Here is a 15710-nt window from a genome sequence, read left to right as displayed (position 1 = left end):
ACCAGACTCAAAATGACTCAAACGAGCGGAGAGTACTCCATACTTGGTTTCGAATGGCGTGCCCACTTTTTCTTACCTGGGAATAATGTTTGACCAAAAAAGCACCTGACACCATTTAATTGAAACAAGAATTAGTAGTTTCAACCAAAACCTGGAGATGGTTTTTAGATTCACAAAAAATCTAGGCTCAAGACCGATTAATTCAATTATTAACATCTATAAGGCTCGCTCCTGTTCCGTATATTGTATGGGGTTTTTGTAATCCAGCGGGTCTACAAAGAGCAGAGAATATTTTTATGAGACAGTTGTTGACAGTCCCCAAAAGCCTCGCTGCTACGGTCTATCACAGTGAACTTGGCTTGATTCCATTGACCTTTCGCGTACGATTAGCACCGATTTTATTGTGGCACTCTATTTGGGCGAAGGAAGAACAAGTTTTAAACTGTGCAATTATTTTAGACCGTTTTAATTTGGATCACATGATAAAGATACCTTGGCTCGGTTACATAAAAAACAGCTAGAGTCCCTGGGGCTGGCGGATTGTTATCCCAATCCAGCTAGAATTGCAAAGACCCCGAAAGCGAAATTGAAAAGGGACATTCTATCTTGCCTATACTCAACTAGAGGAAATTTAGAGATGAAAAAAAAGTGTCTTATAAAACTTGCTTCTAGTCTGTTCTTTAGGGGTCGAGCCTTATCTTTCCTGTTATTTCAGTCATACAAATTGTTCTACCGTATTAGTTTCAGGCTTGGCATTTCACATCTTTTGGTTTCTTATCCCCGCAAAGTTTACTGCGATGCCAAACTGGATCTGTGCCCTTGTGATTTTAAGTCCACTCAGTGCACACTTCATTTTATGTTCTTTTGCCAACTTTATATCAAACCAAGGCACGATTTTATTATCCCTCTCATAATTTTTTTGAAACATTAGGAAGTGTCGGGCAGTGCCCAAAAAACTTCTGGGGATTGTAAAATATATATCTGCTTGCCAAAGATAAGGGGGCTGAAGATGGAGACGCACTAACGCATAAAACTGTGGAACAAGGACTGGCTCTAAGAGGGGTAGAAAATGCATGCGATGCTGGGATGTCTTCGGGGTCCGCACATCGTACGGCTGGTCTGGGTTCCGTTAATTGAAGTGAAATGTTAAACTAATGACAATGATAAGGGTGGTTATGCAAGACGCGAATGAGTTCTCTAAAGTTACAGATGGGCGCTGCATTGTGCACCAAGGGTGGTCGGTTTCTACTAATTGCAGATTTCATGCCAATTGTAATGATTTCCTTTTGCAGATCATTTGACTCGGCGTCTCTTTGTAATTTACGAAATGTTAATAAAGTTCTTTAACAAAAAAGAAAAAAATAATGGGGGGAAAAAAGCAAGTGTTGGGCAGCTTTACATCATCTCCAGCTTTTAAAAGATGAAGTTACATGTTAAAGATTTATAGATGTATTTCTTCGGCTGTTCGTTTACGTGACATTGTTGGATAATGATTTCATCTGTTTCAATGAATTATCTCTGGGCCTTATGGTTTACTGGGACAGGGGATTGTTATGAATGTATCTATTTATGCTGCTACCCTGTGCCAAATCATGGATTATAACTCTGGAATTCAGATAGTGAAAGTGTCATTGCTTTGAAACATATTACTCACTGTTTGTATTATTTCTCTTTTTTTTTTTTTTTTTTTTTAAACCGTTTAATACAGAATCCAAAAAATATACAAAGATGGGCCTACAACCTTCAGGCCGGCCGCTAGCAATCAGAAGGAGCATGTGATACAGACAATAGCACGCATGCTGCGGCAGATGGAAATTCACAGGAGTTGGAAGAAGCGTTGGCAGCCACACCATCCGGACCCCACATAACGGTTTCTTTTTAATATAAATATCAACAAAAAACAAATCCACAAGGCAACCCACAATCGGAAACAGCAGCATGTGCTCCCCGAGGAGGGGGACCCCACTAGTCCATAGGAGTATCGAGGGGGGGAAAAGGTCAGGACGGGGACTAAGTAGACTCATTGCCCAGAACCGGGAAGACAAACTGGCTAAGGAGACGGGGCCGGTGACGGATCGGGCAATAACGGCGGGGTACAGATTCCCCCACGGTAAGCATTCCAGGGGCCCCATACTTTCACCCATGTCCCAGGCTTACCTCTCGCAACATACACCACCTTTTCCCGAAACATGCACCAATCCATGTTATCCTTCCACGCCGAGACAGTCGGCGACCTCTGGGAACCCCACAGTTGAGCAATGTCACGTTTGGCCACCATATATCCCAGAGTCACCCACCACGTCTGCGGTACCGAGTAATCGGTTGGCTCCCACACATTCAGAAGACATCTCCTCGCCTCGGGCAGCAGCGGCACACGCGTGACTACCCGCAAAACCTCATGCACACCACGCCAGAATCGTGCCACATCCGGGCATTCCCACAAAATATGGAGAAAGGTCCCCAAAGAGCCACACCCACGCTTACACAACCCGTCCACAGCATAGCCCATACGCATCAGCCTCGGCCCCGTAACATAGACCCTATGGAGTATCTTGAGCTGGACGAAGCGAAGGCGGGCCGGTATGGCCACCTCTTTCGGGGAGGCCACCGCAGACACCCAGTCCTCGTCATCCAGCTCCAGTCCATCGGCAACCCATGCCTCACGAAGGCTAGTCAGCAGTCCCGAACGGTCATTGATAAGTTTTTTATAAATTAATGAAATCGTGCCGTCCGGTACATGCCCATCTAGCACTCTATCTTCCAGAGGGGAGTACTCCGGGATGGAGGCGACGTCCGGAAATACGGAGCACAACGCATGACGAATCTGCAGGTATCGAAAATACTCCCTGTCCTGCAGCTGGAATTCTGTCTGCAGCACATCGAACGTCTTGAATCCCCCCCTCGTCCAGAGATCGCCCACCCTGCTGATGCCTATCATGTCCCACTTCTCAAAGCCCTTCGAGGTCCACAGGGAGCCCAGCCGCTCAGATGCGTATAGTGGCGTCGCCCGGGTCAAGCGGTCCCTCCACCCCATCGCCACGTTAGCTGCGTGCCACACTCGTACCATGACCCGCGTGGGGCCCGTCAGACGTGCGTTGAGCGAGCAAGAGTAAAGCGCCCGATTATAATCACCACCCGGCAGTAACATCTTATCCATTTCAAAGGCAGGGTTTAGAGCGGGCCCGTACAGGCCGTGATTGATCGCAGCCAGCTGGGAGGCCCAATAATATCGCTTGATATCCGGGAAGGCGACCCCCCCGTCGTACCACGGGAGCGTCAGCTTCGCCAGGGCGATACGCGGTCTACCCTCCCAAAACAGTCGGCGCTGCAGACTCTCCACCTCGCGAAAGTAGCGCGCCGGGACGACGTCCATTGTGTTCTGTAAAGCGTACAGGAAACGTGGCAGCGACATCATCTTAAACAATGCCGCCCGGCCGAGCGGCGAGAGCGGCAAGCGCCTCCAGCGCGCGACGTCCTCCTTCAGGCGCTGGAGGGGGGGGAAGCAAATTCTGACTATATCGGGCCTCCGCGTCCAGGGTAATGAAGACACCCAGGTACCTAAATCCCCGCGGGGCGATCTGGATAGGATAACCCCGCGGAAGGATAGGATCCTCCCCAGAGAGAACATACACACACGATTTAGCCCAGTTGATGACAAGGCCGGAATTGAGGCCAAATGAGCGCAATACATCAACCAGTACTATCAGTGATTTACGTGGGGAAGCCAGGTACAGAAGAATATCGTCAGCGTATAGAGATACGCGGTCCTCATACTCAGGGGTCCAACGGAGACCACGGATAGAAGAACGCCACCGCAGCCACTCCGCCAGGGGCTCCAAGGCAAGCGCGAAAAGGAGCGGTGATAACGGGCAGCCCTGCCGCGTGCCCCTGCCCAGCTCGAACGGAGCCGACACTCTACCGTTCACAACCACCTGTGCCAACGGTCCAGAGTACAACAATTTTACCCAACCGATGAATCCTGGGCCAAACCCAAACTTCGCGAGTGTCGCCCAAATATATGGCCACTCAAGTGTGTCAAACGCCATAGTGGCGTCCAAGGACGCCAAAATGGCCGGCTCCCGTATGAACGGGACACGTGCGAGCACCCCATGCAAGCGCCGCAGGTTAAGCGCAGTGTTGCGATGAGGGATGAAGCCGGACTGATCCTGGTGAATCAAGTCGCACACCACGCCAACCAGCCGAGTAGCCAACACCTTGGCGAGAATTTTGGGCTCCACATTCAACAGCGGAATAGGCCGATAGGATGTGACCCGGTCCCGCGGCCTCCCCTCCTTATGAATAACCACAATAGTAGCCAGACGCTGGTCCAGCGGGAGGGAACCCGCCGAGTGGGCCGCGAGGAACATAGCACGGAGATGCGGCGCCAGCGTATCCGGTCGCAGCTTGTACAACTCGATGGGAAGACCATTAGGACCCATGGCCTTGCCGGAAGCGACCGAACGTATGGCGAGGGCAATTTCCTCAGATGTTGGGGCGGCGTCCAACGACACTCTGTCCTCCTCCGAAAGGGAAGGCAGCGCGATATCTCTGAGCAGGGCATGGGAATCCTCTTCCGAGCGGGAGGACACCGGGGAATACACCCCACGGAAATATTCTGCAAAGCAGTCAACAATTTCTTCCGGTTCAGTGACACACACACCATCCTGTTTCTCAATCGTTGGGACAACTCGACTCGCTCTCTCCTTTTTGTCCAGCCACGCAATCAATTTACCAGCCTTATCACCCACATCATACAGTCTCCCCTGTTGCTCTCTACTGAGGCCCCTGGCCGCCTCCGTGACGAGGGCCTTATAGGCCGCTTGCTTGAGTCGGAGAACATGTAATTTGTCATCCGTCACCCCACATTCTAGATCACCCTCCAACTCGGTTATCTCAGTTTCAACACGGGTCACCTCCTCCCGCTCGCGCCTCCGGGAATGGGAAATAAGGGACAGGGCCTCCCCCCGGAGTACCGTCTTGAACGCCTCCCACAGAGAGACCGCCGATGACACAGACCCCACATTATCGTCAAAGTATCGCTGAAGGGATTTAACCAACTCTGCGCGAATGGTGGGGTCACGCAGGTACCAGGGATTAATCGGGACCACCCTACCCTCTCCCCTCGGGAGAATATCAAAGTGCAACAAGAGCGGGGAATGGTCTGAAATACCCCGCGCCAAATGGCGCACCTCCCCTATCCTCCCCGCATGCGCCGCCGGCACCAGGACATAATCTAGCCTTGAGAGACTACCATGGGCCCCAGAATGAAAGGTGTACTGTAGCTGCGTGGGATGTTTCAAACGCCAACAATCCACCAGCCCCAAGGTGTCCAAGAGGCCAGACAACCACGCTTGGGCACGGGGGAGATCCCTAGGGGGGTGACGATCCTCCGTTCCAGAAACCACAGCATTAAAATCCCCCCCAACCACTAGAATCCCCTCCGGAAGGCCAAGGAGGAGGTGTCCCAGATCCGCAAAGGTGGTCGTCTGCAACCCTGGCGGGACATAGACAGACACAAAAACGACCACTCTGCCCTCCATTCTACCCACCAGAACCGTGTAACGTCCCCTGTCATCATGGAGCACCTCATCAATTTCCAACGGGAGCGAGTTCTTGGCCATGATGCCCACACCCCTTGAACCAGACGTGAAGCCCGAATGGGCCACAAGGCGGTAGCCCCGTCGATTCATAGCACAAAAGGAGTTGCCAATGAGGTGTGTCTCCTGCAGAAAAACTATATTGGGTGAAATTCGTTTCAGGAACTGCAGGACCACACCTCGTTTTATCCTGTCCCCCAGTCCATTAACATTCCAGGACAAAAGACTCAGTCCCCTACCCCCCATCATAAACGAAAGCAATCACTCGTTCCCCAGAGAGCACTTTAGAAATAGCACACCGATACTTTTGCCTTGTGGTGTAAACGAACAACACCCCACCCCAACCCAACCGCCCCAACAAAACTCCCCCCTCCCTGCACCCCTGCATGAGCCCAGACAGCCCCCCCAACTTGCAGTGTGCCTGTCGCCCCTATATAATGAAACTAGCTAGACCCCCTAGAGGAGGAAAGAGTACCCCTTCTAGACCCCGCACCACCTCCAAAGGAGGGAAAAACGAATACAGAAGAACGAAAAACCCTAAGCTTGGCCGAAAGTGGCATCATATCCGTCCAGAGTGAGGCCCAGTATCAACACCTCAGTCCCGGTCCAGTGGGCCGTCTCCTCCCGCCACCCCCCCCCCGCCATCACGATCACGACCCCCAGACAGTGTGTCCAGCCAGTCCCCGGCCACTTCAGGACGATCAAAAAAGTGCGTGCGACCATCCACCTCTATCCGCAGCCTGGCCGGGAAGAGCATGGCGTATTTTAAGTTCATGTCCCGAAGCCTTCGCTTGACGCCCAGGAAACTCAGTCTCTGCTTCTGGACCGCTTGGGTGAAGTCAGGATAAAAGTTCACCTCCATGTTATCCAGCTTAATCGGCCCTTGCAGTCTGGAGGCTTGCAGAATCGCGCACCTGTCCCGAAAGTTAAAAATACGGGCAATGAGAGGCCGCGGAGGGGCTCCGACCTTCGGCTTTCCCCCGGGAACTCTATGAGCCCTCTCCACGGCAAAGAATTTACTCAGTCCCCGAGGCTGGAGATGGGTAGTGATCAGGTCCTCCACAAAGAGATCCGCCGCCGCCTCCTCCCGTCCCTCGGGTACTCCGATGATGCGGATGTTATTCCTCCGGGCCCGACTCTCGGAGTCCTCCAGGCGCCGATCCATGAGCGCACTCGCCTGACGAAGTCGGTGCACCTCCGTTTGGAGGGCCGCCACCTCAGTCGTGAGGCCCGACGCGGTGTGGGCCAAAGAGTCGACCCGGTCGTTGGTCTTGGAGAGATCAGCCCTCACCAGGTTGACATCAACAAGGCCCGCGTCGATTTTATGGGCTAAGGTGTCAAACCGCTGGCCCACCGAGGCCTTCATCTCAGCAATGGCGCCCATGACGTCTTGCAGAGTCAGCTCTGTGGGCAAATCCGGGGCATCCGGGGGGCACTCAGAGGACTTGTGCGGTCCACCGGGAGATCCTTTCGGGAGGGTGTAGCGGTCCATGATGTTGGCCTGATGTGCGGCGCCACGCCGGGTCGACTTGGCTTTCAACCGATCGCCATCTTGTTTCGTGGCCATCGTCGCGGGTCTCACACCCTCACCAGCCACGCAGTAAAAGGCAAGCAATCAAGGCCACGGGCTCCGGGGGGTCACCCCAGGACGGCGGAGCGGGCCACAGCAGGCAGGCAGGCTGGGTCACCCAGCGAGGCCACCCCAACACAAAGAGCGCCGCGATCCCACTTGCAAAGACGGCAAGGGGGCGTGAAAGTGAAAGTGCGGGGTACGCGACTCGCCAGGCCCAGCCCGCCGTTGTTGTTCACTTTGCCATTGGGTCGCCCCCAAACGCGAGTCCGGGGTCAGGAGCGAAGCAGGCCGCAAACTTCAATCGGTGCTCACTCCGGCACCCGAGGTCCGATTCGAAAACGGGAAACAGGTACCACCTCGGCTCAGGCTCACCGACACAGTCCCCTCAACCGATGCAGGATGAAGACAGGATAAACGTAGGAGGTCGCGGAGGTCCTCGGGAGCCTCGCACCTACGCAGCCATCTTGGTTGCGCGCTAGGCTCCTCCTCCATTATTTCTCTTTTTAATCTGTTTTTTAAATGTCTTTTGATGCAGTCTTTTATGGCTGATAGCCAGCTGAATAAAGATATTTTGACTGACTGAGCAGTTAAATTTGTTTAGAGCACCTTCCGCGAAATGCCCTGTTTGACAGTGGAATGCACATTATGCAGGCCAAAACCTACACGGTGAGGTAGAATTATCGCAGGCCTCACAAGTCAATCTTGCTGTGCATGTTGCTGCTAACATAGGAATGCAGCTTAACAGAGAGTTTGGCGGATGAGGGCTGCCAAAAGGTCTCTTGAGGCTGCCACCAACAAAGTTTATCTTGGACATAAAGAGGCATAGTTTGAGCAATGGATGTTTTGCGCATATCTAAGGCCGATCACAGGATTCAAAGCTACAATGCTATTTCTTATGAGCCCTAGCTAGTGCAGTCAATTTAGAATACGCTTTTATTGGATAAAGCTTGTTGGGATGCGTATGAGCTTTCAGTAGGATTACCTGGTTGTATTGTATTGGGTTTTGACAGGATACTGTGTTTTTCCGAGCTGGCTTTAGCTCAGCGGCACAGTGGTGGTTAATTTGTAGTAAGTTAAGGTATGATGAAGTTTTTATTGCTCAAACAACAGAGATATTGGTTGACAGGGTTGCTCGTTTTAGAGCAAGTCCTTGTTTGCTAAAAAAAAGTTTCATTGCTTATGTGTTCCGTGGGCGTGGAAAGTTTGGTAGGTTTAGATTAAATATGTACAACATTTTTGGAGGTGTGTAGTGGGCTGCAGAAAGACAAACTAACTGGATGAACTTATGTCACCAGTCCTCTGTGCCACAACCCTGGATTTATAATTAAGCGCCCTGCTCATCCTAGGAGTAGTGGTCCTGATTTGCTTCAGATAATCCCACTGACCTAAAACACTTAAAAATAAGGATATGTTAAAGAAAAGCGCAGGACTCGAGCCGAAGGTCTCTATCTAAGTCGTCATAGGTTTATTATGGACAAGACCACTGGATAAACACACTTTTGCAGCTGTGGCATTTTCTGAGTAATTAGGAATTCACTACATTTTTCACCCCCGCAGATGGACTTGTAAGGGCTTTTGTCTACAACATTAAAAAAAAATCCTGGAATATTTAAATGTAATGGAAAATATGGAAATACTGATTGGGTCACAAAAATGTTTTGCTTCAGTTGTTCTGAAAAATCAGGACCATCAATTTGTTCAGTGTGACATTCAAGATTACAGAAAAACTCCAATGCTGGCGAGAACAAATGAGTGAAGAAAGTAAAATTATATATACACACACTATATACACATACACACAAATGTGAAGAACAAATATACTACATAACTGAGATACGCAAAATAAGAGGCACGATATTTAAAAAAATGAAGAGTACACTTGGGCTTCTTTTGTGTAAATTGCATATCGATTGTTTAACACACTCCTTTTTACGCTGCGAGCAAATGATAGCAGTGTTAATAAAACGGTATTCATTGTGCTTCCAAACAAGACAAAGTTAGTATATGTTGGTTTATATCCTTTTAAATATGAACTAGAGACAGTCTATATTTGTGTTCCTAAAGCAACCTTTTGATTTTGCACAGTATATTTATTTACCAAGGTGTGCTGAGTGCTCCAATGAAAAGCTGGAGATACAATACTGCCACAGGAGGTGCAGCAAAACTTACCGTTTCTTGCCACATATATTGGTCAACTCTATACTATAACTTGGCCGTCCGTTTGCGCATAAATGCATTGGCCCTAATTATAGATAACCACAGATCACGCTCTTGGGGGTGTTGTTAAACCGTTTTCAATGTACCCTCACCGCCCCCATCTTCCTAGGGAGAGGAGGTTTCCCCCCGCAGCTGTACTTGAAACCGTGGTACGTTATCACACAGATGGCCCATTCAACCACCCCTCACCCCCCCTTGCTCTGCCCCCGGTTTCACCTCGTTGAAGCCGCCGTACGTGGTCTTGTAGAACTCGTCCTCTTCCTCGACCTGCAGCAGTCCGGAGAGGCGGTTACCCGCAGTCTTCCGCGGGGCGCGGCCCACCACCAGACTCATGGTGCCTCGGTACTCAAATTCTAGAGCTCCGAAAGCCTCACGGGAGCCTTATTCTGTTACCGGTAACTCATCCGCACCGCTGTACTCGGCTATCGACTCCACTCGTCTGGCAGAGCTGTGGATATGAAAGAAGGACTATTGCTGCACACAGCTCTCACACTGCAGTGGTGCAGCTAGAGCGCTGACTTCTTTTGTGTGTGACAAAGTGAGGCAACATGAACGTCACGCAGCCAGTACAGTACAGTGGTGGCATTGGAAAAGATTTTCTCGGGAAAGCCATAAAATGGGGACAAGGTGTGGAAAAGGAGTGGAGTCACTGGGACAGAGCTTTAAAAGCAGAATCTGACAAGTCGCAACACGGTTATACGTGACACCAAATCTTTTTTAACTTACTTAATTGGTCGCAAACAGGCTGCATTTTAAAGTATCTAATAGGGTTAAGACACCTGCTGCAGAGATCTTTCTGTGCTCTGCAATTTTGATCATAATAGTGGCGAGATAACTGCTGGTTAATGCAGTTCTGGAAGACTTCTGTGTTTTGTCCAATCACAGTTTTGACTCAAAGTACCATAGAGGGTTGATGTGCCAGTTGCAAAGCACACTGTGTAAAATGCAGATCATAATTGTATTTATATAGCACTTATTACCCCTGATGAGGCGTTCAAGTGCTTTTCGGTGAGTAGCACACTGCTACAGAACCCAAGGCGGATTAGTATATGGAAATATAAATTGTTATTGGGAGTGGCAGACATGCGAGTCTGTTATTTGGTTGAATAGGTTAAAGGATAGATAGAAAAGGGAAGAGTTTAGAAAGGATTATATGAGAGTTCATAGTAGTAAAAAAGATTTGGGGTGAGTCAGGGAGCCTGTTAGTTAGATGGATAGAGGAGGGAAGAGATTGTGTAGATAGGTAAGTGGTCTACTGCTTTTGACTGACATCATTTTGTTACTTCCAGTTCATAAGTTGCAGTCCTAATAGAGCACGGTGATCTATTTACTGGTATCAAGGAGATGCATGCAAACTGTAAGTCATGGGTTTAGATCTTTACTGTGTTTTTTTTCTCAATCTGTTGTTATCCTAAAATTGAAAAGGAGGGCTCCCCTGGTGAATTAAGTCTTGTTAGTACAGACAACCTTAATCACTGTGTTACGTTTTATATCCTGATTTTGTGTTTCTCCCAACGGTTCACTCGTAACATATAATGTCTACAAGTATGGACGATATGAGATTCCTATACTTTATTACCGTCATTGTCTATAGTAACATTTCCTGTACATTGATTTACACACTTGTATTATTTATGGAGTCTGTGTGTGTGATGTAAAGCACTTTGACAACCTACTCTGGGATGAGTAGCACTATAAAAGAACTAAATAAAAAATAAGTTAGTAGGTGCCATAATTTTTAGTGTAATTACTCATTCACACATATTAATCTTGCATTCTTACAATGCATGTGCCTCTCTTACATGGGGGGTTGAACAAAGTAAAAAACCTGCCTCCAAATCATAGTTTGTCTGAAGTATGTGTGAAATGATTAGCTATGTGTCTTTGTTTACTTCTTCCTTCCTTGACCCTCCTGGTAGGTCGCTCCCCCTTCGCACAGCTCCGCCTGTGTGCCCCTGCCGCCGCTGCTGAGGACTCACTCGTAAATCTGCTCACCTTCCGCTTCTGCATTTCCCTGTTGTGTCCTGACTTCTGTTTTTTGCCTTCTGTTTTCCCAGCTGCCCCCTATCACCGTGTCCTTTTGCCTTCTCTGTGTCCTCTTGCCTTCTCTGTGTCCTTTCGCTTTCTGTGCCACTGTTTTCCCCCTCGTTTTGTGCCCCGTTTCGCTTTCTGTGCCACTGTTTTCCCCCTCATTTTGTGCCCCGTTTCGCTTTCTGTGCCACTGTTTTCCCCCTTGTTTTGTGCCCCGTTTTGCTTTCTGTGCCACTGTTTTCCCCCTCGTTTTTGTGCCTCTTTTTTTGCTTCTGTGCCACTGTTTTCCCCCTCGTTTCTGTGCCCCATTTTTTGCTTTCTGTGCCAGTTTTCCCCCTCGGTTTTGTGCCCCATTTTTTGCTTCTGTGCCACTGTTTTCCCCCTCGTTTTGTGCCCCATTTTGCTTCTGTGCCACTCGTTTCCCCCGCCGCTGTGTCCCCTGCGGCCCGCCCCCCTGACTGCCCACTGCCCATTCGCTGCTCCCGCCTCCCAGCTGCTCCTCCCTCCCACCTCCCCATATATACCGGCCGCCGTGCAGCCGAGCAGCAGGCGCGCCTAAGGCAAGCCTGTCTGCGCCCGTCCGCGCCCAGCGCCAGGAACCCTGGCCCCCCGCACACACCACGACGCCCGCCTCCGCTATGACTCCAGCACTCTCCACGCACTCAACACCGGACAATCTCGCACCTGCTGCCAGGCCGCCACGAAACGCACCCAAGGACCCTTCTCCTGCCGGAACTGCAGCTTCACCAGCATCCGGCCCGCCAACCCGCCCAACATGGAAACCAACTTCCTCAGATGTATCCTGCTCAACACCCGCTCCGCCCGCAAACACGCCGTCGAACTCTGGGACCTACTCGACACCAATGCCCCAGATGTCGCCTTCCTGACGGAGACCTGGCTGACCCCATCCTCGGCACCCGACATGCCATAGCCATCCCGGAAGGCTACAAGATCACAAGCAAGGACCGCACCAACGGAATAGGAGGAGGAATTGTCATTGTCCACAGAAACACTCTCAATATCTCGACACACGCCGACGACCACCCTCAGAGGCACCCTCATCTACAGAACCCCCGGACCCCGACCGCAGTTCACTGACCTAGTCAGCACACACGCCCTCGCCTCCACGGACTACATTCTCCTCGGGGACCTGAAATTCCACCTCAAGAGCAACAACAATGCCAACTCCTCCACCCTGATCGCCAACCTCGGACTCAGACAACTCGTCACAGCACCCACTCACTCCACCGGCCACACGCTAAACCCCATCTTCTCAGCGAGCACCCACGTCTCCTTCGACCGCACCACCGAACTCCACTGGACCGACCACCGCTGCATCCACTTCACCTTCTGGAAACCCACCACTCACCACGGCACCCAGCAGATGCATCGCCGCAGCTAACCGCCACCCTCGCCCAGAGCCCACCCGCAGACCCGACCGACCTTGACGCAACAGCCTCAGACAATGGATCAACGACTGCGCCAACACCCTCGCCCCGCTCAAGAAGCCCCCCAACACCCACACCAGCAAGAGAGCCAGCTGGTTCACCGAAGACCTCCAGGCCTCCAAGCGAACCTGCCGAAAACTAGAAAAAAACTGGACCCACGAAAGAACACCGGAAAGCTACACAGCCCACAGGAACGCCACCCGCCGACACCACCATCTCATCAGATCCACCAAAAGGACCGCCTTCAGAGACCGCCTAGACAACAAAGCACACAACAGCAAAGAGCTCTTCAGCATCGTGAAGGAACTCTCTAACCCCAGCTCTAACACCAACGACATCCCACCGTCACAAGACCTGTGCGGCTCGCTGGCCACCTTCTTCCATCGCAAGATCGCAGACATCCACAACAGCTTCGACGCCGTCACCACCCCGGCAACAGCCGACACCCCCGCTCCCACGACCACCACCCGCACCCACTGCCTGTTCGACTGTACCAACATCAACGACACCATCAAGATCATGAACACCGTCCACTCCGGATCGCCGGAAGACCCCTGCCCACGCCACATCTTCAACAAAGCCAGCAGCACCATCACACCTCACCTCCGGAAAACCATCAACATCTCTTTCGAGACAGCGACCTTCCCGGAGAGCTGGAAGCACGCAGAGATCAACGCCTTACTAAATAAACCCACGGCGGACCTCAAGAACTTTCGACCCATCTCCCTGCTCCCGTTCCCGGCGAAGGTCATCGAAAAGGCCGTCAACAAACAACTGACCAGCTTCCTCGAAGAGAACAACATCTTGGACCCGCAGCAACCACAGCAACGAAACTGCCCTCATCGCCGCCACCGACGACATCAGGATCATGCACGACAATGGAGAAACCGCGGCCCTCATCCTCCTGGACCGGTCAGCAGCTTTCGACACAGTCTGCCACAGCACACTAAGAGCACACCTCCACGATGCCGGAATCCAAGAGAAGGCCCTGGACTGGACCACCTCCTTCCTCTACGGGAGAACCCAGAGCGTCCGCCTCCCCCCCTTCCGCTCCGAAGTCACCGACATCATCTGTGGCGTACCCCAAGGCTCATCTCTCAGCCCAACGTTGTTTAATGTCTACATGGCACTACTCGCCCACGTCACCCGACAGCACAACCTAATCATCATCTCCTACGCCGACGACACCCAGCTGATCCTCTCGCTCACCAAGGACCCCCACACCGCCAAAACCAACCTCCACGAATGAATGAAGGCCGTCGCCGACTGGATGAGGAACAGCCGACTGAAGCTGAACTCGGACAAGACGGAGGTCCTCATCCTCGGCTCCACCCCCTCGGCCTGGGATGACTCCTGGTGGCCGATAGCACTAGGAGCACCCCCTACATCCACCAACCACACACGAAACCTAGGGATCATCCTCGACTCCACACACTCCATGACAAAGCAGGTCAACGCAGTCTCCTCCTCCTGCTTCAACACCCTCCGCATGCTTCGCAGGATCTTCAAGTGGATCCCCACCGAAACTAGAAGGACGGTCACCCAGGCCCTCGTCAGCAGTAGACTGGACTACGGCAACGCACTACGCAGGAGCCCCGGCCAAACTCCTGAAACTACTCCAACGCATCTAGAACGCATCCGCACGCCTGATCCTCTACATCCCCCGCTGCAGCCACATCACACCCAACCTGAAAGACCTGCACTGGCTCCCCATCAACAAGAGGATAACCTTCAAGCTCCTCACCCACACACATAAGGCACTACACGACACCGGACCAGCGTACCTCAACAGACGACTCGGCCTCTACACCCCCGCACGCCAGCTCAGCTCCGCAGACCACGCCCTCTCCACCGTACGCCACATCTGAAGAGTGACTGCCGGCGGCAGCTCATTCTCCCACCTCGCCGCCAAGACGTGGAACACCCTCCCCATCCGCCTACGGCAGACCGAAGACCTTCTAACCTTCAGGAGACTCCTCAAGACCTGGCTCTTCGAACAGTAGCAGCATTTCCCCAAACCCCCCCCCCCCCCAGCTCCTTGAGACCATCACAGGTATGTAGTGCGCTTTACAAATGCTATGATTGATTTGCAATTGGCATCTAGGTGCTAGGCTCCAGATGGCTACGAGCCAGGATGTTACAGAAGAAGGCCTGATCTGAAGGCAATTTAAATCAAACCTTTGTTTGCACCTGGATGGAAGTAAAAATATGAAAACCCCCTTGCTGACTGTAGGTTGCTGCATGGTACAGAATGCAGACAACGCGAGGGTACCTCTGAATTGTCCCAGTGTCAGAAAATGACACCAGAACAAATTTAGGCTATTTCCATGGGTTTGCCTGATCCCCCATCTGGCCCGAACCGGGATGCGGCACAATCTCCCTACTTTCCAACACTGCATGCAGCATTCATTTTAAAGTATTTATTTGGAGATATGTTTTTATTATACTTTCATTGTTAATACACATTCTAAACCGGTTGTTTTGAAAGGGAAAGTTATTTTTTAAATTAAATGATTTAGTACGACAGACATTTAGACCGAAGTGCAAAAAAACTGTTTTTTTAAACTGATTTTTGCTTTAATGAACTATACACAAATTTCACTTGTCCATGAAGTTATCACCATACCTGCCAAAACAGAGAAACAACAAGGGAGATCAAGAGCAAGCACTGACAAAGCCAACAGGTCTCGCGTTGACAATGCTAGAGCATACATGTCAACAGACCAAATTCAGGCAGATGACTTCCAATTTCTGAAGTCAAAAATGTTTTAGTAGTCATCCTTCCTAAAATTGTTTCTGCATCCATTTAAGGGAGGAAAATGCATTCCCAATTTTTATTTTTAA

At 51.0% G+C, this 15710-nt stretch overlaps 1 protein-coding gene across 2 annotated transcripts in view; it reads right to left on the bottom strand.

Annotated features, from left to right (window-relative positions):
- VPS72 (vacuolar protein sorting 72 homolog) overlaps positions 1-9847 on the bottom strand; it is a 45705-nt gene extending 35858 nt beyond the window's left edge. Inside the window, exon 1 of one of the 2 annotated variants that reach the window (XM_085639342.1) lies at positions 9604-9847. In XM_085639342.1, the coding sequence (XP_085495468.1) occupies positions 9604-9720 (117 nt within the window). In that variant the 5' untranslated portion in view covers positions 9721-9847. The remainder of the gene's footprint in view (positions 1-9603) is intronic. The other variant, XM_085639343.1, reaches the window with a different exon arrangement.
- Positions 9848-15710: the final 5863 nt, after the last annotated feature.

The sequence above is a fragment of the Triturus cristatus genome, chromosome 12 (genome assembly GCF_964204655.1).
Source record: "Triturus cristatus chromosome 12, aTriCri1.1, whole genome shotgun sequence".
Lineage (NCBI taxonomy): Eukaryota > Metazoa > Chordata > Amphibia > Caudata > Salamandridae > Triturus > Triturus cristatus.
This window is presented reverse-complemented; position numbering and strand designations above follow the sequence as displayed.